At 40.9% G+C, this 22,893-nt stretch overlaps 1 protein-coding gene across 2 annotated transcripts in view; it reads left to right on the forward strand.

Moving 5' to 3' along the window:
- Positions 1-22,893, forward strand: part of Polh (DNA polymerase eta) — a 38,173-nt gene that overhangs the window by 6,839 nt on the left and 8,441 nt on the right. For both annotated transcript variants that reach the window (XM_048445265.3, XM_048445264.3), the window contains exons 4-9: positions 4,442-4,656; positions 8,067-8,236; positions 14,664-14,767; positions 17,086-17,205; positions 21,136-21,259; positions 22,283-22,348. In XM_048445265.3, the coding sequence (XP_048301222.3) occupies positions 4,442-4,656; positions 8,067-8,236; positions 14,664-14,767; positions 17,086-17,205; positions 21,136-21,259; positions 22,283-22,348 (799 nt within the window). The remainder of the gene's footprint in view (positions 1-4,441; positions 4,657-8,066; positions 8,237-14,663; positions 14,768-17,085; positions 17,206-21,135; positions 21,260-22,282; positions 22,349-22,893) is intronic.

Genomic DNA, 22,893 nt, shown 5'->3' on the forward strand with positions numbered 1-22,893 from the left:
AAACATTTAATTGTGGCTTGCTTAGATTTTCAGAGAAGAGAGTATGGCAGCACACAGGCAGACAGGGCAGCTCAGAGTTCTTTTTTAATTATTATTGTTTTTATTGAGCTATATATTTTCCTCTGCTCTCTTCCCTTCCTATCCCCTCCCCTTCTGCCTTCTCCCGTGGTTCCCATACTCCCAATTTACTCAGAAGATCTTGTTTTTTTCCTACTTCCCATGTACATTAGATCCATGTATGGCTCTCTTAAGGTCCTCGTTGTTGTCTAGTTTCTCTGGGATTGTGAATTGTAGGCTGGTTTTCTTTGTTTTATGTATAAAGCCACTTATGAGTGAGTACATATGATAATTGTCTTTCTGGGTCTGGGTTACCTCACTCAATATGATGTTTTCTAGATCCATCCATTTGCCTGCAAATTTCAAGATGTCATTGGTTTTTTTCTACTCTATAGTACTCCATTGTGTAAATGTACCACATCTTATCCATTCTTCAGTCAAGGGGCACTTAGGTTGTTTCCAGGTTCTAGCTATGACAAATAATGCTGCTATAAACATAGTTGAGCACATGTCCTTGTGGTACGGATTGAGCATCCTTTGGGTATATACCCAAAAGTGATATTGCTGGGTCTTGAGGTAGGTTGTTTCCTAATTTTCTGAGAAGTCGCCATGCAGGTATGCAAAGCGGCTGTACCAGTTTGTGCTTCCACCAGCAATGCAGGAGTGTTCCCTTTACCACACATCCTCTCCAGCATAAGTTGTCATCAGTGTTATGGTCTTGGCATTCTTACAGGTATAAGATGGAATCTCAGAGTTGTTTTGATTCGCTTTTCTCTGATGGCTAAGGATGTTGAGCATTTCCTCAAGTGTCTTTCAGCCATTTTAGATTCCTCTGTTGAGAGTTCTCTAAGTCTCTACTCATTTTTGTATTGGATTATTTGTTCTTTTGATGACTAATTTTTGAATTCTTTGTATATTTTAGAGATCAGCTGTCTGTCTCATGTGGGTTGGTGAAGATATTTTCCCATTCTGTATGTAGGCTGCCGTTTTGTCTTATTGACTGTGTTCTTTGCTTTACAGAAGCTTTCAGGAGGTCCCGTTTGTTTCTCTCAGTGTCTGTAGTACTGGGGTTATATTTAGGAAGCGGTCTCCTGTGCCAATGTGTTCAAGTGTACTTTCTCTTCTATGAGGTTCAGTATGGCTGGCAGCTCAGAGTTCTACATCCAGATCCAAAAGCAGCAGGAAGAGGCAGAGACACTAGGTCTGGCCTAAGCATTTGAAACCCCAAAGCCCACCCGCAGTACAAACTACATCTACTCTAACAAGATCACACCTCCTAATCCCTGTCACATGGTGCCACTCCCTAATGAGCAAATGTTCAAATATATGAACATATGGGGGTCATTCCTTTTCAAACCTCCACAAGTCCTAACAGTGAATACATACTGACTATGTATTCCAGGCAGTGTTCTTTATAGGCAGTCGCCCTGTTCACTCTCACATTACTTCTAGGTAGGTACTAGTAAAGCTGGTGATCCTTTCTTTATAATGGTTTTGGTTTCTCGAGTTTTGTTTTTGATGCAGGGTATCATATATCCCAGGGTAAGCCTTGAACTCATTTTGTAATGGAGGATGACTTCAACTCCTGATGTTCTTTCTCCACCTCCTAAATGCTGAGATTACGGCCTGCTCTACCATGTTAGATTTTTTGCAATGGTGGGGATAGAACCCAGGGTTTTATGTATGCTAAGCAAATACTCTACAGACCAAGCTACATTCCCCAGCTCAGAAGAGATTAAATAGTTTAAGTTCGGTAGCTGAGTGGAAGCCTGAAGATTCACATCTGTTCTTTTTCGATTCTAGTATCTACATTCTTACAGTACACTGTGTTGTACAGTATGCTGTAGGACTTGAAATATTTCTGAATTGACCTATGAACTGGATGTCTAAAGATAGACTTGACAAAAGATTAATAGCTTACCGGAGGTGTTGGTGCATACCTTTAATCCTAGCACTGAGGAGGAAGAGGCAGATGGATCTCTGTGAGTTTGAGGCCAGTCTGGTATACAGAGTGAATTTCAGGACAGCCAGGGCTACTCCAAGAAACCTTGTCTAAAAAAAAAAAAAAGATTAGTAACTTAACCATAAAGCAGAATTAATTCACTTAGTGTACATGAAGTATTGCATGCTATGTTAGCAGTATAGCTTCTATGAAATATATATTGTTTGGGTCAAAATTTGATTTTGAAAAGGCATACTTTACTAACTTAAGTTGAACCATTTATTTTTAAAACCTGAATAGTTGGGTGAATAGCATATCCATGTAATTCCAGCACTTAGGGTGTAGAGACAGGAGGATCTGGAGTTCAGGGTCATCCCCAGGTACCCAGTGAATGAATTTCAGGCCAACTTGGGCTATCTGAGACACTGCCTCAGAAAACAAAGGACAAAGCAATTATTTAGTCAATCATGAGCAGTTGTGTGTGGACTTAGGATATTTAGGAATAAGTATATAGGTCAGAGAGTTTAAAAGACCTAGCAATTTAAAATCATTTTAGTAGTTAAGATACTAGGTTATGAGAATGCTCTTTACAAAAACATGTGCACTAATAGTTTGTATATTTTTTCAAATATTCTTCAAAATGGAATAATTTCTTGAGAGACTGTAAAAATGTCCTGACTACTACAATGGGACACCCTTTTCCAGCTTTGTGTGTGAGTGTATTGCACACTAGCTTGTTTTTTGTCCTTTGACCTTTGAGACTTTTTCCTAATGCAAATAAAGATTGTAAGAGGAAAGTAAAAGAATCTATAATTCTCATTTGATGACATTTTAGAACAATAATAATAGTTTTTAGGGCATATTAGTGAAGACATGAAAATATTTCCATCTTATGGAAAATATAACAAGATCAAAGAACTTTAAATTATATAGCAAATCCAAACCAAAGTAAAGAAAGTATCCAGATTGTTGTAGAAAACTAGCTATTTGGCTAGAAGAGCCATTGATGGTTTATCTTAGTTTGCTTTCCTTTTTTCTTTTTCTTAGTTTGCTTTCTATAGCTGTAATAAAACACTGACCAAAAGCACCTTGGGGGAGGAAAGGGATTATTTGACTTACATTCCAGGTCACAGTCCATTACTGAGATTGAAGATGGGGCAGGAACTGACAACAGGAACCTAGAGGCAGAAACTGAAGTAAAGACCATGTCTTGCTCCCCATAGCTCACTCAATTTTCTTATATATAAATTTTTGAGATTACAATTACATTATTTCCCTCTCCCTTTTCTTCCTCCAAATCTTCCTTGCACACACACAAATTCTTTCAAATTCATGACCTCTTTATTTTAGTATGATATATATATGTGCATGTTATATATATATGTATATATATATATGTGGATGTGTGTATCTATATATGTATGGATATACTCAGTCTGTACACAGTTTGCTTTTTTTATACAACCTAGGATACCTGCCCAGGAGTAGCACTGCACTCACTAAACTGGGCCTTTCCACAGCCATGAGTAATCAAGAAAATGCCTCCCAGACTTGCCTACAGGCCAGTCTGATGGAGGCATTTTCTCAGTTGAGGTTTTCTTTTCCCAGATGACCCTAGCTTGTGTCAAGTTGACAAAAGGCTACCCCATGTCTTACATAAATCTATGATAAAATGGGATTCCCCAAAAGACTGTGACCTCGCTGCCCAAGTGTATCACCAAATTCTAGGCACTTGTCTTCATAATTTGAATGATAGCATGTCCAGAGCGATTGGCTTACACTAGCCAAACACCGTTGACTGAAACTGAAGTCCATAGTCAGTTTGTTAATTTGTAGTGAGAGTTGCTGTCGTAAGAAAGATCTGTTGTGCTGAGTGCCATGTTCTGCATAAGTTGTCTTGTTTGAAGGTAGACTCTGAAGCAAAAGATTTTTTTGGCTGTATGTAAATAGCAAAGGGATAAGTGAATATAGTAGAATGTTTCATGGTGCAAGGCATTTCTTTTCCTTTTAGAGAGGTCCTTAACACATGAGTATGTTCAGGGTCTGTATGCTTTTTAACTTGGTATAATGCTAGCAGTGCATGAAAAGGCTTTCCTAGGATTCTTCCTTTTTCTTGTTTCTATTGTTTGTCTACCTATCCATTGTTTCCTTCAGTTGGGTAATTATTACTTTATTAAGCCACTTGTCACTTGCTTATGGATATTCTTTTTTTTTTTTTTTTTTTTTTTTTTGGAGAGACAGAGTTTCCGTGTAGTCCTGGCTGTCCTGGAACTCATTGTATAGACCAGACCGGCCTCCCAATTCAGAGATCTGCCTGCCTCTGCCTCCCATGTGCTGGAATTACAAACATGTATTCTTGTTCATTATGGAAAGCACAACATGGGGCTGACAGTCTCAAGGTTGTATTCATTTATGGCCTGCGTGTATGATCCTTATACTTAGGTACCGGGAAGCTAGTGTTGAAGTCATGGAGATAATGTCTCAGTTTGCTGTGATTGAACGTGCCAGCATCGATGAGGCTTATATAGACCTAACCAGTGCTGTGCAAGAAAGACTTCAAAAGTTCCATGATCAGCCTATCTCAGCAGACTTGTTACCGAGCACTTACATTGAAGGGTTGCCCCGAGGCCCTGCAGTAGAAGAGACTATCCAGAAAGGTACTTGTGTCACATTATTTCTGCTTCGTGCTTTTGGAACCTGCTTTGCCTGGTTATGCTGATTTTTTTCTAAAATGATAAATTATTGCCTGTTATGTATCACAGAAACTCACATGAAAGGATATGCAAATTTTCTTTATCTTTCCAGATATATACATGATGAGAAGTGTAAAATTTGTTTGAAAGTAAATATCTCTTTAGCTATATAACCACGTCAGTTTAGTGTTATCAACAGAAGGTAGAAGGCTGACTGCTTCCTTCATCTGTAGATTAATTCATAGTGTTGAACCCAGGTCCTCTGGAAGAGCAGTCAGTGCTCTAACTGCTGAGCCATCTCTCCAGCTCCAGAATGATGTCCCGCGCTACCGTCTCGCCAGCAAGAACCACGCGGTACACATAGGATACTTCTGCAGTAAAGCTTTAATGCCCCTTGGGAGAGCGGGCATCAGCCAACATGGCGGAGACCCAGATAAGATGGAACCCAACCCTTATAAAGGAAACAGTCCTCGCTTCTGACGTGTCACTCTTGGATGGGTCCACTGCCCATTATCCCAGATGATGCCTCGGGAGTAGGCAGGGACGCAGCGGTAGAGAGTTACCAAGCACGTGCGCTGGGATTAAAGGCATGTGCTACATCACCTTGAACTCACAGAGATCTGCTTGTCTCTGCCTCCCAGGCATTGGGACCAAAGGCGTATACTACCACGCCTTGAGGTCACAGAGGTCAATCTCTACCTTTGTTCCTAGAAGCAATGGAGAATGTGGTCCGGCCCTCCACAGAATGAACTTTTTAAATGGAGAACTTTTTAAAAGTAGCGATTGACCGATTTAAAATTTTTTCTCAAGAGAAAGGGTCTTCCTCTGTAGCCCAGGCTGGCCTCAAATTCTCTACACCACCCCCCCACCCCGCCCAGCCATTGTAGTTACTAGGATTTCAAGCATGTACTGCCACACCCAATCACACATAAATCTTTTAGGTTGTAAGTTTTGTGAGAGACAACTGCAGTTTTAAACAGGAAGATAAGGTTGATAGATTGATAATATTAGTAGTTAAGATTGTTTAAATTATGGGCATTATATGGTGAGTTTTGAGTTTGAGGCTTTTATTTTGTTTTACACTAGAGACAAATGCAGGACCTCCAGTGTACTAGCAAGTGCTTGTCCTCTGAGTACACCCTCAAACCAAGTGGGAAGAGTTGAGGTGGATTAGCCTCATTCTGCAGGGGCCTTACTTTTCTATTGCTGTGCAGATGCCATGAACAAAGCAACTTATAGAAGAAAGAGTTTATTGGGCTTACAGTTTTAGTCAGTTAGTCATGGTGCTGGAGCAGTAGCTGAGAACTTAATTGTTGGACAAAAACCTTGAGAGAGAGAGAGAGAGAGAGAGAGAGAGAGAGAGAGAGAGAGAGAGAACACTAACCAGAAATGTCATGGGCTTTTAAAACCTCAAAGCCTACCCCCAGGGACGTGCCTCTTCAAAAAAATCTATACCTTCTAATTCTTTTCAAACATTTTGTACCAGCTGAGGACCAAGTATTCAAATATATGAGCTTCCGGGACACCATTCTCATTCAAAACTCCACAGCAAGTGAAGGCACTTACTGATGCCTGATGACCTGAATTCAGTCCCTAGGACCTGCACTGTGAAAGGAAAGCACTGACTCCTGCAAGTTGTTCTTTGATCTCCACATGTGTGCTTTGGTGCATACCCGGTTCCTCAACCTACAAAATAAATACATCTTAATTTGTTTTTAAATTAAAGAGATGGGGGGGCTGAAGAAATGGCTCAGAGGTTAAGAGCACTGGCTGCTCTTCCAGAGGTACTGAGTTCAATTCCCAGCAACCACATGGTGGCTCACAGCCATCTGTAGTGAGATCTGGTGCCCTCTTCTGGCCTTCAGGCATACGTGGAGGCAGAATGTTGTATATATAATAAATAAATCTTTAAAAAAAAATTAAAGAGATGGCTCAGTGGTCAGGAGCACACCTTCTACCTTCTTGTAGAAGACCCACATTTGGTTCCCAACACCCACATCAGACAGTTTACAACCACTTGTAACTCCAGGAATTTGACGCTTTCTTCTGAGAACACCTGCACTCACATGCACACTCTTATACAAAAACACACAAGTGTACATGTAAAAACAAATACTTTTTAAAGAGTTATGGTAGTGTAAGTAAGAAATAGAAGGTGAGTAAAGCAGGAAGAGTTATAGTGTTGTGGGAAATAATTTTGAAGTGGGCTCTGTTGACTGACTGCACAGTGGAAAATGGGTGGGGGTGGAGTTAATTCTAAACTTTTATTAAGAATAGAGTGTAGACTGGGCAGTGGTGGCACACACCTTTAATCCCAGCACTTGGGAGGAAGGAGCAGGTGGATCTCTGTGAGTTCAAGACCAGCCTGGTTTACAAGAGCGAGTTCCAGGACAGCCAGGCTGTTACACAGAGAAACCCTGCTGAGAGAGAAAGAGAGAATAGAGTATAGCCCAGCAGTGATGGTGTATGCCTTTAATCCCAGGCAGATGGATCTCAGAGTTTAAGGTCAGCCTCTTCTACAGAGTGAGTTCCAGGACTGTCAAGGATACACAGAAATGTAAAAATGAAAATTTGAGGAAACATGCTTTTAAATCATAGTTGCTGGACTGGGAATATAGATAAATGGTACCATGTTTGAACTATGGGTTCTAGCCTCAGCACTGCAAAAATCAATAAATCATTATTCATGAATAATTATTAACATAAAAATATTTGTTACACATTATTACTATAAGTTTTAACCTAAGCTGAAACTAAACTGCTGCAACTGGTATGTTTGAATGTCATTGGTTTTCTAAATGTATGTATCTAGGGCTGGCGAGATGTCTCAGCAGGTAAAAGGGCCTGCAGCCAAACCTAACAACCTGTGTTTGATCCCTTTGATCTACATAAGTTAAATGGGCTGGAGAGATAGATGGCTTAGGAGTTAAAAGCACTTGCTGTTCTCTAGAGGACCAAAATTTGGTTCCTAGCATTCACATTGTGAGACAACCACTTTCAACTCCAGCTCCAAAGGATCCCAAATCTTCTTCTTGCTCCCAGAGGTCCCCACACACATGGCATACACAGACACACAAATAAAGATAAGGTTTGAAGTAAACCTATGTGTCTAAAGTACCTGAACTCAAACCATTGTTGTACTGAATGGTAATATAGTTATGTGCTACTTAATGTCAGGCTCTGGGAAATGTGTTGGTGATTTCATCATTGTGCAAATATCATGTACTTGGAGAAAGCTAGATCATATAGCGTACTATACATTAAGTTCTAAAGCCATATACCATGATATATGTAGTCTTCCCTTGATAATGTTATGTGATTCATGACTGAAAATAATTTTAAAAATGTCTAAATGTAATCTCAACTTCTTTCAGAGGAAAATCGAAAACAGGGCTTACTTCAGTGGCTTGGTTCTCTTCAGATTGGTGATACCACCTCTCCAGACCTACACTTGACCGTGGGAGCAGTGATTGTGGAAGAAATGAGAGCAACCATAGAAAAGAAGACTGGTTTTCAGTGTTCAGCTGGAATTTCACACAATAAGGTGAATGCTTACTGTAGACGTCAAAGAGGAAGTGCAGCAAGGATGGATGTTAGTGGATATTAAAATGCATCTGGAGAGCCTAATGCTGTAGTCCATGTCTGCACCTTCACCCCTTGGGAGGTGGAAGCAGGAAATCAAGAGTTCTAGAGTTCCAGCCAGTCTACTCTATGTAAGACTTTGACTCAAAAAGCTTTAAAAAAAAACATAGAAAATAAAAAATGAGGGACTGGAGAGGGGACTCAGTCGTTGAGAGCGCTGGCTGTTCTGCAGAGGACATGAATTCAATTCCCACCACCCACATGGTAGTTCTCAACTGTCTGTAAAATAGTTCTAGGGACCCAACACGTCTTCTGTCTTCTGAGGGCATTGCATGCACATGCTATAAGATAGGAATGCAGACAAAACACCTGCACACATAAAATAAATTTTCTTAATTGAAGTTTTGGGACTGGTAAGATGGTTCAGTGGGTAAAGGCACTTACCACCAAACTTAACGAACGACCTGAGTTCTACCTAGAACCCACATGGTAGAAGAGAACCAGATTGTTCTTTGACCTCCATATGTGCAATGCCCCTCATAAATGTAATTTTTAAAAAATTTAGATAAAATAAAATTCATATTGAGACTCAAATCAAAGCTTGAGTAATGACATTACTTGATATTACATAAGTACTTTCCTAAGCAGCAGCCTAAAATCTGACCAAAAAAAAATATTTTCTTAATGTCTGAACCATCCGTATAGAAAAGCTGAGACATGGGCTGGAGAGATGGCACAGCGGTTAAAGCACTGGCTGCTCTTCCAGAGGACCCTGGTTCAATTCCCAGCATCCTCATGGCAGCTCACAGCCGTCTGTAACTGCAATTCCAAGGGATCCATCACCCTCACACAGACATACATGCAGGCAAAACACCAATGCACATAAAAATAAACTTATATTATATATATATATATATATATATATATATATATATATATATATATATATTTATAAAGGTAAGGCAGTTGGTCTGTGAGTTCAAGGCCAGTCTGGTCTACAAATTGAGTTCCAGGAGAGCTAGAGCTATTACACAGAGAAAGAAAAACTCTGTCTCGAATAGAAAAAGAAAAAAAGCTGAGGCTTTGTAATTTTATATATTAGCCTATTTTGTTTATTTTCACTTGCTGTATATTTTGTTGTTGTTTCATCCTATATTTTTTGACTTTTTGAGGCAGGGTCTCATGTAGCTCAGGTTGGCCTTGAACTTCTTGTGTACCAAAGACAACGTTGATCCTCCTGTCTCTTTCTCCCAAGTCCTGAGTTTACAGGCATCTGCTACTACTCTTAGCTCTGTTGTTTCCTTATATGAAATTGCCTGGATATTTTATGTGTTTGTTCCTTGTCTCTATGTATATGGGTGTGAGTTTGACATATGTTTGTGTTGTGTCCATGTGTGTGTCACACTCTGTCACTCTCTGCTGCACTTCTTTTAGGCAGGGTTTCTTTCTGAACCTACAACTAGCATTTATTTGGAGGAGAGTGGGCTAGCCTAGCAGCCAACAAGCCCCAGAGATGTTTCTGCTCTTCCCTCCAGTGCTGGAGTTGCAAGTGTGTGCAGGATTATGCACAGCCTGTTTCACAGGTGCAGGTTTGAGTGGTTGGGACAATAAGAGAAAGGTGGCAGTAAAATTTTACTTTGGACCACTATTTGCTTTTTTTTTTTTTTTTTTTTTTTTTTGTTTCTGTGCAACAGCCCTGACTGTCCTAGAACTCACTTTATAGACCAGACTGGCCTCGAACTCACAAAGATCCACCTGCCTCTCTCTCCCAGGTGCTGTGATTAAAGGCGTGCACCACCACCGCCTGGCTGGACCACTATTTTCAAAATAGGAAAAACAGACAATTCTCAAAAATCAGGAGCAGAATAACTAATCTATAAGTAGCGGTGACTAAAGTACAGTGAGACTCTGAGACTTCAGACCCTCTAAGCAGGCTCAGTCATTGAGCAGTGCCTGGCCAGCTTGTTGCCACCTGCTTTTCCCTCTAATAGAAGGAAAGTCGCTAAGCTGCCCACGAGAAATTTTGGGGTTGTTAGCCACATGAAAGGAAGAAAAATAATATTCCTAATATAATATAGATTATACTAAATGTTGCCTAGTTGAAGTTACTAAGGAATCTTACCAATAGCTGATCATGGTGGTGCACATTTTGTATATGTGTATTGTTGTTTTAATTCATCTATTTATTTATTTGTTTGTTTGTTTGTTTTTCAAGACAGGGTTTCTCTGTAGCTTTGGAGCCTGTCCTGAAACTCAGAGACCTCCCTGCCTCTGCCTCCCCAGTGCTGGGATTAAAGGCCTGGGTCATCACCACCTGACCTTATCTATTTACATCCAGCCACAGCCTCCCCCCATTCTCCCCTCTCGGACCCTCTTCATCCCCCCTCCCACAACCAATGCCCTCTTCTTTTGTCTCTAGGAAAGCACAAGGCTCCCAGGAGAATCAATAAGACATGGAATATCAAGTTTCAGTAAGGCTAAGCACCACCCCATGTGTTAAGAATGGGCAAGGCAACCCAGTATGAGTAGGATCCTGAAAGCCAGTAAGAGTTGGAGACAGCGCCTGTTATCACTGTTAGGAGTTCCATAAGACAACCAAGCTACACAACTGTAACATAATATGCAGAGGGCCTAGGACAGTCTCATGCAGGCTCCCTGGTTGTCGTTTTGGTCTCTGTGAGTCCAGGTTAGTTGATTGTGTGAACCTTTCCATGTTGTCCTTGACCCCTCTGGCTCCTACACTCCTTTCTCCTCCTCTGCAGGACTCTCAAACTCCACCTGTTGTGTGACTGTGACCTCTGCTTCTGCCTCTGTCAGACACCAGGTGGTCACAGGAGATGACCAGTTCAGGCTGCTTATCTGCCTTTGCTAGGAGTATAAGCTGGGGTCCTCCCCATAGACTCCTGGGAGATTCCTCTGCGCCAGGCTTCCATCTGACCACCAAAATGTCAGCCCCCCTCCCTGAAGTCCCCCTCAGCGCTCTTCCCCTCCATGCATCCCGCCCACCTGATTGCTCAAGGTACCATCCTCATCCGCCCTCAGTCCACTCACCAAATCTCTTCTATTTCCCCCTCCCAGGGAGATATGGGTGTCCCCTCATGAACCCTCCTTGTTACCCAGTGTCTCTGGGTCTGTGGGTTGTAGCATAGTTATTCTTTATTTTACAGCTAATATCCACTTAGGAGTGAGTACATACCATATTTGTCCTTCTCAATCTGGGTTACCTCATTCGGGATGATTTTATCAAGTTCCATCCATTTGCAGATTTTCTGGTGCTTTTAACAGCTGAGTAATCCTTGATTATGTAAATATACCACATTTTCATTATTCATTCCTCAGTTGAGGGACATCTAGGTTGTTTACAGATTCTGGCTATTACAAATAAAGCTGCTATGAACATAGTTGAGCAAGTGTTATGATTGAGCATCCTTTGAGTATATGCCCACGAGTGGTATAACTGGGTCTTGTGATATGTTGATTCCCAGTTTCCTTAGAAACTGTCACACTGACTTCCAAAGTGGGTATACAAATTTACACTCCCACCAGCAATGAAGGAATGTTTCCCAGGTGGTGCACACTTTTAATTTTTAATTTTTTTATTTTCTCCATTTGGGAGGCAGAAGTGAGTGGATCTTTGGATTCTAGGCCAACCTTGTCTAGTGAGTTCCAGGACAGCCAGAGCCTGCCTTATAATACAGAGACTGTGTATTAGTCAGGGTTCTCTAGAGTGGTTCTCTAGTGGTTCTGAATCTGTGGATCGCAACCCCTTTGGGTGCTGAAAGACCCTTTCACAGGGGTTGGAAATCAGATATTCTGCATGTCAGATATTTATATAATGATTCATAACGAGCAAAATTACAGATATTAAATAGCAACAAAAATAATTTTATGGTTGGGGGTTACCACATGAGGAACTGTATTAAATGGTTGCAGTGTTAGGAAGGTTGAGAACCACTTCTCTAGAGGAACAGAACTTACAGAATGAATATATATTTGTATTTGTGTGTGTGTGTGTGTGTGTGTGTGTGTATTAGAGTTATTAATGGCTTACAGGCTGTTGTCCAGCTTGTCTAACAATAGGTGTCTACTAATGAAAGGTCCAAGAATCTAGTAGCTGTTCAGTCTGTGAGGCTAGATGTCTCAGTTGGTCTTCAATATATGCCAGGATCCAAAGGAAATAGGCTCTAATGCCAGTGAAGGAATGGACTTGGCCAGGGAGAGTAAGCAGACAAAGCAAGCTTCCTTCTTCCATGTTCTTTATATGTAGGCTGCATGTAGAAGGTATGTCACAGATTAAAGGTAGAACTTCCTACCTCAACTGATTACAATTGGGTCTTGCCAGGTGGTGGTGCACACCTTTAGTTAATACCAGCACTAGGGAGGCAGAGGCAGGCCAACCTCTGAGTTCAGGGCCACCCTCGTTTATAGAGTGAGTTCCAGGACAGCCAAGGCTACACAGAAAAACCCTGTCTTGAGGGGGAAAAAGGTCTTCCCACATCAAATTATTTAATAAAGGGGGGCCTGGAGAGATGGCTCAGAGGTTAAGAGTACTGACTGTTCTTCCAGAGGACCTGGGTTCAATTCCCAGCACCCACATGACAGCTCACAACTATCTGAAGATCCAGTTGCAGGGGATCTGACACCTTCACACCAATGCACATAAAATAAAGTTAAATAAACCATAAAAAGTATTTTTAAAAAATTATTTAATAAAGTAAAGGAAAAATTCTTTACAGGTATACCAGCCACTTTGGTTTTAGTTAATCTAGATGTAGATAAGTTGACAACCAAGAACAGCCATCACAGACCGTGCTGCAAAGAAAGGAAACAGAAAAGAATCTTACTAGTGAAATTAAGGAGTGATTATATATCAATGTATATTTATGTCAAGGGAGGTAAACTTTTTTTAAATTTTCAGTTCTATGTACTTGTCTGTGTGTAGGTGGTCAAGGCCAGCCTTGAGCTCCGGCTCTTCCCACACTTACTTCCAAATGTTTGAATTACAGGGCTGCACCACCTGTTCTAGCATTTTCGTGTTCACATAAATAAGTGAATCTTACTTGCATTTCTTCTCTGTTTTTTAAACCTATTTTGAGAAAAATCTCAAATTGATGGAAAGGAAAAAATGACATGAGGAAAATTGATATTAGGAGAGTGTAGGGAGTCTTGTGCCCAGATTTCTTGCCCCCCAAAGAAACCACCAGGGAACCGGGACTTGGGTGCAAAGTAAGGTTTATTCCAAATGAGCCTAGGCCTGGAACTTGTCCAGCACACTCAACACAGTGAATGTGGGAAGAACTCCCTTCCAGGGATTACAGGATGTTTTATACACAATTTCGCAGGACCACCAGTCTTCGCCTAATTTTCATACCCAGACCTAATTGACAACAGCAAATTCAACAAGCATTACGTAAATGAAGTATGGACATGAGTGTATTCTTGGTTGGCCCGGTCCTGTCTGTCCTTGGGATGTAGATGAAGCATACTATGGACATATTTTTAATTGGCCAGTTCTTGGCTATCTTTGAAGCAATGCTCTCCCTGTTGTTATTGGCTCCTGGCCCTTGTCACACATGAAATGTTTATTCTTTTAGCCTAGCCTAAGCAGTGTGGTTCAGGTGGATAGCATTTAGGTCACTCTGACACTCTGACCAGTTTTTCATTTCTCTCAGGAGAACAGTGGGGAAAACGTTTTCCCAGAGGATTTTGTAGAACACAGCGATGTAGTACAAATTCTTATTGGTCTTAATAATAAAATCCCGGAGTCATATAGGGGTAAATTCTGAAAGACAAAGGAGCAAGCCACAACCACTTCTTTCCTGGACAACTCAACCTGAAAGGGGCCAAGGTCCTATTTCTACAAATCCTCAGACTGAATGGATTGCTCAAGCAACTGTGTCCACCCGCCTTATATTCCTCTCTGTCCAGCCCTATCATTTCCAGTCTCCACCTCCCTAATGCTGGGATTAAAGGCATGAGTTTCCCATGTGCTGGGATTAAAAGTGTGAGCCTAGCTCTGTTTGTCTTTTAGACCAGATCAATCTCGTGTAGCCCAGGGTGCCCTTGAACTCACAGAGATGTGCCTGCTTCTGTCTCCTGAGCAATGGTATTAAAGGTGTGTGTCACCACTGCCTGGCCTCTATGGTTAACTAGTGGCTAGCTCCGCACTCTGATCTCCAGGCAAGCTTATTTGTTAGAGTACAAACAAAATATCACAGATTTTCAGGTGTTTTGAGTTTCTAATTATATTTTGATTTTCATGTGGAAATTATTAGGATAGACATTAAGCTGTGCCTCTGTGTATATGTATGCATACTTTAATATTTACCAACTCTACATAGTTACCTTACTAATAATATTCATGATCTTATTGTTCTCTGTGCTTCCAGGTCCTGGCAAAACTCGCCTGTGGACTAAACAAGCCCAACCGCCAAACTCTGGTCTCACATGGGTCAGTCCCACAGCTATTCAGCCAGATGCCAATTCGTAAAATGTAAGTATTCAGTTTATCATGTGAATGATCTCTGCTTGTAGTGGCTTTTGTGCCTCATAATGACTTAGTCTCAGAGAAAATAGGTACCAGTCAGAGAGGCAACACTGAAAAATTTATAAGCTACATTTAGGCCTTTTTTCTAAATGAATTTTCAATTTGGGGTAATCTGTGGTATATATCTAATCCTGAATTTAAGGACAAAGCAAAACTGCCAGGTGTAGTGGTGTACACCTTTAATCTTAGCATTCAAGAGACAGAGGCAGGAGACTCTCTGAGTTGAGGTCAACCTGGTTTACATATCAAGTTCCAGGACAGCCAGGACTATGTAAAAAGACCCTGTCTCAAAACAACAACAACAAAAGAACTGAAAGTTAGATGTGGTGATAAGTGCCTGTAATCCCTGCACTGGAGGGGCAGGGATGGGCAGAAGCATCACTGAGGAACTCATGGCCTACATAGTGAATACCTGGTCCCCCAGGGCTGCATAGCTGGACCCTCCCCAAATAAAACTGGGGGACTAGGAAGATAGCTCACTGGGTAAGAGCACTTGTTGCCCAAGTATAAGGAGCAGAGTTCAGAATCCCTAGTACATTCATAAAAAGCCATATGTGATTGCTTGTGTACTCCCTGTAACCTCAGTGAAGTGGAGGGAAGAGAGTGCCCTACAGCCCTAAACTGTAGGGGATGGAGATGGCCATTCCCAGGGCTTCGCTGGCTACCACTCAGCTCCAGATACAGTGAAAGACCCTGTCTCAAGGAAATAATTCTGAGAATGACAACAGGACAGTTAACATCCTATAGCTTACACATGTGCACATATACTACACATTTCACACATACACATACACACCTGAGTTTTAGCTCTGTACCTAACTTCCTTCTGACTTTTTATTCAAGTGTATTAAATGTGTAACAAATAAAAATTTCACTTCTCTTGGGAGGGTGTTGAGATAAGGTCTTACTAAACAGTCTAGGCTGACCTCATTCTGGTGGTGTTCCTTCTGCCTCAGCCTCCTAAATGCTAGGACTGTGGATACGAGCTTCTATATCCAGGTGGAATTTTACTTTTCTCTACTATCAAATCGAGAGTTTATATTTGCTTATTGAGACAGAGTTTCATTCTATAGTCCAAGCTAGCCTTGAATTCACTATGCCACCCAGGCTCACTTAAAATTATTTAATTCCCCTGTTTCAGCTCACTGAATGTTTGTAATTACAGATAAAAGCCCCCATACCTGGCTCAGTCAAGGTTTTCAGATCTGTCAAATTGCTCTCCAATGAGGCATAAAAATAAAACTGATCTGAGAAAGGTTTATGAACTGGAGGTGGTAGAGAGCCATCCAAAGACAAAGCAGCATGGAGACATTTAGCAGAAAGAAGGAAAGTGTAAGGTATTCTCAGTGAACCTAGGAAGACATGAAATAGTCCATATTGTTGTAGACTAAATACAGGTTGTAGGTCACTTCAAAGCCAGCTGGAAATTACAGGCTGTGGAAAAGATTTGTTTTGGGTTTGGAATGTTTGGGGGGGTGTTTTTTCTTTGTTTGTTTTTCAAGACAGGGTTTCTCTGTGTAGCTCTAGCTGTCCTGAAACTCACTCTGTAGACTAGGCTGGCCTGGAACTCAGAGATCCCTGCTTGCCTCTGTATCCCCAATGCTAGAATTAAAGGCATGCACCACTTCTGCCAGGCTTGTTTGGTTTGGATTTTTTTCAAGACAGGGTCTTATTATGTAGCTCTGGTTGTCCTAGAACTTAATAGGTAGAGTAGGCTGACCTTAAATTTGCAGAGATCTGCTTGTCTCTGCCTCCCCAGTGCTGGGATTGAGGGTATGTGCCACTACGCCTGACTGGGTTTGGAATTTTAATCTCCAAACAGGACAGACAATAGGTTTAACACAACTGAAAATTTAATATACAAGACCATGAAAAATAAAGTTTTATGTATACTTGACTTGATAACAAATTAATGATGAATCTTTATTTTTGCTCCTGTTAATCTTCCCAGCTCCCAGCTGGGAGGAGTCATCAGTTTTCTTCATTTGTTCTCTGTGTGCATGTGTATGGGAGGGCAGGTGCACTCATTGAGATGGGTCTTTTCTTTCTGAGGACTCCAGGGGTCAGACTCTAACCATCAGCACTTTACTTGCTGAGCTCTCTAGCCCTCGGCTTTGTGCTGTACAGTAAGAGTCTGCCGAACGAAAACATTCTCTGATCTTCTCTTAATCTTTGGGAGAGCTGCTTGTAGCACCAGAATGTCTTGGTTTTGGTTAACTGTATATTTAAATGTGACCTAAAAATTCCTTCTCTTCATTGTTTAGCCGCAGTCTTGGAGGAAAACTCGGTGCTTCTGTCATTGAAATCCTTGGAGTGGAATACATGGGTGAACTGACCCAATTCACTGAAGCCCAGCTACAGAACCATTTTGGAGAGAAGAACGGGTAAGTAAGTGGTTTATAATATATTATTATTATTATTATTATTATTATTATTATTATTATTATTATTATTATTATCCTGCCTCTGCCTCTCAAATGCTGAGATTAAAGGCGCATGCCACCACACTTGTCTGTAAGTGGTTTGTATTATTTTTCTTTTTCTTTTTTTTTGATTTTATTTTTACTTTATGTGCATTGGTGTCTTGGCTGCGTGTGTGTCTGTGTGAGGGTGTTGGAACCCATGGAACTGGAGTCACAGAAAGTCTTGAGCTGCCATGTAGGTACTGGGAATTAAACTTGGATCCTCTGAAAAACCATCCATCTCTTCAACCCCTGTTTATATTATTTTTCACACATAACCTTTACAGAGATGTTAAATCCGATATAGATAAAAGCTTTTAATAGACAGGGTCCAATAGCCCAAGCCAGACTTAAGCTAGGTATGTAACCAAAGAGAGCCTTGAAGTGCTGATCCTCTTGACTCTCTACCTTCCAAATTTTTAGATAACAGACATGCACCAGGATACCCAGCCTGTGTTCCATGAGGTCATTTCATGGTTTGGTCCCTTAGAATATTAGATTCCAAAGCCAGGCGGTGGTGGCACACACCTTTAATCCAGTACTCGGGAGGCAGAAGCAGGTGGATTTCTGTGAGTTTGAGGCCAGTCTGATCTACAAGAGCTAGTTCCAGGACAGGCTCCAAAGCTACAGAGAAACCCTGTCTTGAAAATATAAAATAAAGAAATACAGAATATTAGATTCCACCAGACATAGTAGGCTGTTATCTTAGTGCTTGGGAAGCAGAAGCACAAGTCTGAGATCAAAAAAGAAAGGCTTGAGATATGATTCATTGGCGGACACTTTCCTAACATGCTACAAGGCTTCTGGTTCTATCCTCAGCACTGAAAACATTCTAAAAGTAAAATAATTAGGTCTCTATGGCCAATCCCTCTAAAATAGCTTTGTCATATTCCTGGGTAGTTGATAGGAGTCGTTCATTTGAAGCCTGGATATGTACTCTTGACATGTTTGTTTTTGCAGTATGGGAATCTAGTCCAGGGCCTTACACATGCTAGACAAACATCCTACTATGAAGCTAGGTTAACAGTTTTTTTTCCTGTACTTTTAATACAAGTCTTACCAAGTTGTCCAGGCAGGTTTTGAACATGTAATTCTTCTGCCTCAGATGCTCAAGAAACATGAATTCAAGATCTGCACAGCCAGGCTAGTCCTAATATATCATTTATGTTTGCTATTTTGCTGATGTTATACTCAAATCCTTGTGTTTCAGCCCTAGTAAACACAAAAAGATAAATTGATGGCTTATTTGTTGGTACTTTGCAGAGAACACAGATAGTGACTTGATTTAGAAAGTAGGATTAGTTCTCCCCTTACGAGTGTCTTACATTAGAACTATTTAAGAAGGGTAAGAGCTCTGTCAGAACTTAGGTATGTTTTATTTTAGAGATAATTTTCTTTCGTTGGTTCTTTCTTTCCTTTTTTGAGACAGGTGTTGACTGAGGTTTCTATTCCACCTAGCCCATAGCTGTTCAGTCCCAAAGAAGCACACAGAATTCTCCTCATCGCCCTGCCTCTACTTCCTGCCAGTTCATCCCACCTATACTTCCTGCCTGGCTACTGGCCAATCAGCGTTTTATTAAAATACAAGTGACAGGTTACAAGTCATTGTCCCACAGCACTCCCCCCACACACACACACTTTTTTTTTTTTTTTTCAAAACTAGAACTCTGAATCAAATCTCCTTTGGTTAGCTGTTCTCCTAACCATTATCCATAACTTGTAAACAACATTCTAAACAAAGGCAAACATCCATAGTCCATTTTTTGAGAATGTGGGCAGTATTCCAGGCTACTTCCTGCTGATTGAGGGTGCTGATAATCTTATGGGGACCTAAAGAAGATTTAGAATTATGATCAAGTCCTGACTGGAGTATTCTGTGAGGCTTGATCATCTCAGCAGTCTTGAAACTGTTCTGGATGCAGAACTCAGAGGAAACTCCAACAGAGGTTCTCTGAAATGTTGGCTCATCTGGACTATCTGCTCCTATTGGAGATTCTTCAGGGGATCTTCCTTGATCAGACCTGATTTTTCTTAGCCCAGAATGAATCCACAGCTTCTCATTTCCTGTGGAAACAAAAGGAAAATCTCTTCTTCATAGGAACTTACCTTTTGATTTAAATTTTGAAGTCAAGGCATTTTCAAAATACATATGTTGGATTAATCCAGCAGCATTTATAATCAAATGTCTTTTAGCAGCTGTTGCTCCTTCCTCAGCAGTCATACAATTCAAAGACAACACAACAATATCCAGATTTTCTGTGTATTTTTCACCTTTACGTGGCTTTATTTTAAACTCTATTTTATTTTTACTTCTTGGCTTTTTGAGACATGATTTATCTGTGTATCTTTGGCTGTCCTGGAACTTACTCTGTGGACCAGGCTGTCCTTGAATTCACAGAGCTCTGCCTGCCTCTGCTCCCAAGTGTTGGGATTAAAGGTGTGTGCCACCACACCCAACTACTCTCTTTCTTTTTTAAGGACTTTATTTTTTTTTTCTCTCCCAAGCCTACATATATTTTTTAACACACTCTAAACTGTTTAGAGGGTTGGGGTTTTTTTTTTTTTTGTCTGAATCTGCCTATAATTACTGTATATCTCTCTTTTTCTGACCACATGAGTCTTTAATTTTCTAAGTGATAATGGATAGGATTAAAGCCGTGGCTTTGGCAGCTGGGTCTACCACATTCCTTAGCTTTCTGAGAGTCTAGCTTCGTAGCAGAGGTACTGGTGGGAGCCATGTTTACTGCCACAACTCTATGGAGTTTCAGGGTCCCTGATACCACCAAGAAACATGCTGTCAGCTATTCATCAACACCATTTAAGTGTTTGGTGGTGGGACCATTTAAAAGAGCTGCAAGGTTTTTGTAGCTAAAGCTGAGTCAGGAAGCCTCTTTTAAATGAGATGCACTTGCCTCTAGCAAACAGAGCCTACCTGAGAAAATGCTGCTAAAAAGAAGCCATGCTTAACTCTGTTGTTTTATATATAGAATTACTTCCCAAAACCTCTCAGGTTTTATGTGGATGCAGTTGTCCATGTTGGCACCATTCTGTTGACTGAGGTTTCTGTCCTGCCTGGTCCCATAGCCATTCAGTTTCGAAGAAACACACAGAGGTCTACATTAATCATAAACTGGTTGACCTATTATCTCAGGCTTCTTAATTAATTCTTACATCTTATATTAGCCCATTATTCTTGTCTGTGTTAGCTATATGGCTTGGTACCTTACATTAATGAGGCATTCTCATCTACCTCTCTGTCTGGGTGACAACTGCAGACTAAACCTTTCCTCTTCCCAGAATTCTTCTATTCTCGTTACCGTGCCTATACTTCCTGCCTGGCTACTGGCCAATCAGTGTTTTATTAAAACACAAATGACAGGGTATAGACCATTGTCCCACAGCAGACAGGGTCTCAAGTAACACAGGCCTTGAGCTCCTTGATCCTTTACCTCCACCTTACACGTACCAGAACACACCTTGCTATTAATTTTCTTTGCTTGTAGTGCTGGGGATTGAACCCAGGGCATTGTACATGTTAGACATGTGGTGTACCATTGAGCTATATTCCCTAGCCTCAGTCATTTGTCATGAAGAATATAAAAGGCTAACAGGTTTTTTGTTTTAACAAGGGTGCTGGGGCAGGAGGATCATGAGCTGGCAGCCAGCCTGAGCTGCATAGCTAAATGCTGTTTATAAATAGGTAAAAAACTAGGCATGGTGGCTCTCACCTGTAACCCCAGGAGGATCACAATTTAAGGTCAGTTGACCACTGTGAGATCCTCTCTAGGAAGCAAACAAAAAACAAGGAGAATGATCATGCTTTCATCTTAATGTTGTTTGTTGGTTTTATAGATCTTGGCTGTATGCCATGTGCCGAGGGATTGAACATGATCCAGTTAAACCCAGGCAATTACCTAAAACTATTGGCTGTAGCAAGAACTTCCCAGGGAAAACAGCTTTGGCTACTCGGGAGCAGGTAAGCAAACCTTCTCAACAGAGTACTGCCTCTCTTTAAGGAGATAATGGATCTTGGTAGCTGTGCAAAGTTTACTGGGTTAGATGATTACCTTTATTACAGGATAAGAAAATTATTTTATAAATTTTGATGAAATTTATTTTACCAAATGGAATAGGAATTGCTTTTTTTTATGTTGAAATAACTAGTTTGTCATTTTTTTCCCCTCTTCAACCTAAAAAGGTATAAAATAGGACTAGCTGAAATGGCCAGTGGAGTTTCTTGTCTTTTTCTGTAGGTAGGAACTTCAAAAACCTAAAATATTATGCTTCACTCAGTTTGAGTTCTTCCTTGGAATCGGCCCATGGTAGAATTTACCCGATAGCACCAGCAGGAAAAGTGAGGTGAAAGACTTGGAGCCTGAGCCTATTAGGACACACCTGTAATCCCAGCACACAGGAAGCTGAATCAGTACACTAAGAGTTGGAGACCAATCTGGGTTGTAATAGCAATTAAGCAAATTATGTGTTGCACGTGTGTGTTGGTGTGTGTACTTTTACACGCATATGTAGACAGCAGAGGAAGCTCTCAGATGTCCTGTTCTAGCACCCTGCCTTATTCTCTTGTTGAACCTGAAACTATGCTGGCAGCCAGCAAATCCTGGTGACCCTATTGTCCACTAGGTCTATTATAATAGGTCCATATGCAGCTATGCCCAACTTTGTGTTGTGGGTGCTGGGAATTCATATTCTTGTCTTCATTCTTGCACAGCATGTGTTCTTACCTACTGTGTCATTTCCCTTTCCCCGTAATTTAAAACCATTCTCTTTTCTTGTTGTTGAGATAAGTTTTTGCTATATAACCCTTCTGCCTCAACCTCTAGAGTTTGGACCTGACTGAAAATCTTCAACTAGAGGATGACAGAGTGCTGAGATCTTCCTGATCTAGTTATAGGGATCCAAGAGTGGACAAATCCACTGTCTGCTTCTATATGTCTACTTAAATGAAAGATTAATTGTAGTTTTTTTGTTGTTTGTTTTTTAGGTACAGTGGTGGCTCTTGCAGTTAGCCTTGGAACTTGAGGAGAGACTAACCAAAGACCAAAATGATGTAAGATTTTCTTTTCTATTAGTCTTTGGGATTTAAATGCCACATGCTCCTTATCCTGTGGAGAAGGAACAAGAAAATAGCATCAGCCTCGGAAATTTTAAGAAAGTTTGTTTGGCCAACATGGTAGTGCACACCTTTAATCCCAGCACTAGGAAGGCAGAGGCAGGTGGATCTCTATGTTGGAGGCCAGCCTGGTCTACAGAGAGAGTTCCAGGAATCCAAGGCTACACAGAGAGACCATTTCCAAAAAATAGTTTGTTAAAATAGTAGTCCAGGTAGGGAGGCAGAGGCAGGTGGATCTCTGAGTTTGAGGCCAGCCTGGTCTACAGAGTGAGTTTTCAGGACAGCCAGGACTACACAGAGAAACCCTGTCTTGAAAAACCAATATAAATATATTTATATGGTAGTCCAGGCTTAGCCTTAAACTGGCTAGTCCTCCTACCTTAAGGCTCTCAATTTCTAGGATTATAGTTATGAGTTACCAAGCTTGGCTGAGAATTCTTTCTTTTAACACAGGCCCATAAAACGGAACATCCTGGGGCTGG

Source organism: Myodes glareolus, chromosome 18 (assembly GCF_982192425.1).
Source record: "Myodes glareolus chromosome 18, mMyoGla1.1, whole genome shotgun sequence".
NCBI classification, from domain to species: domain Eukaryota; kingdom Metazoa; phylum Chordata; class Mammalia; order Rodentia; family Cricetidae; genus Myodes; species Myodes glareolus.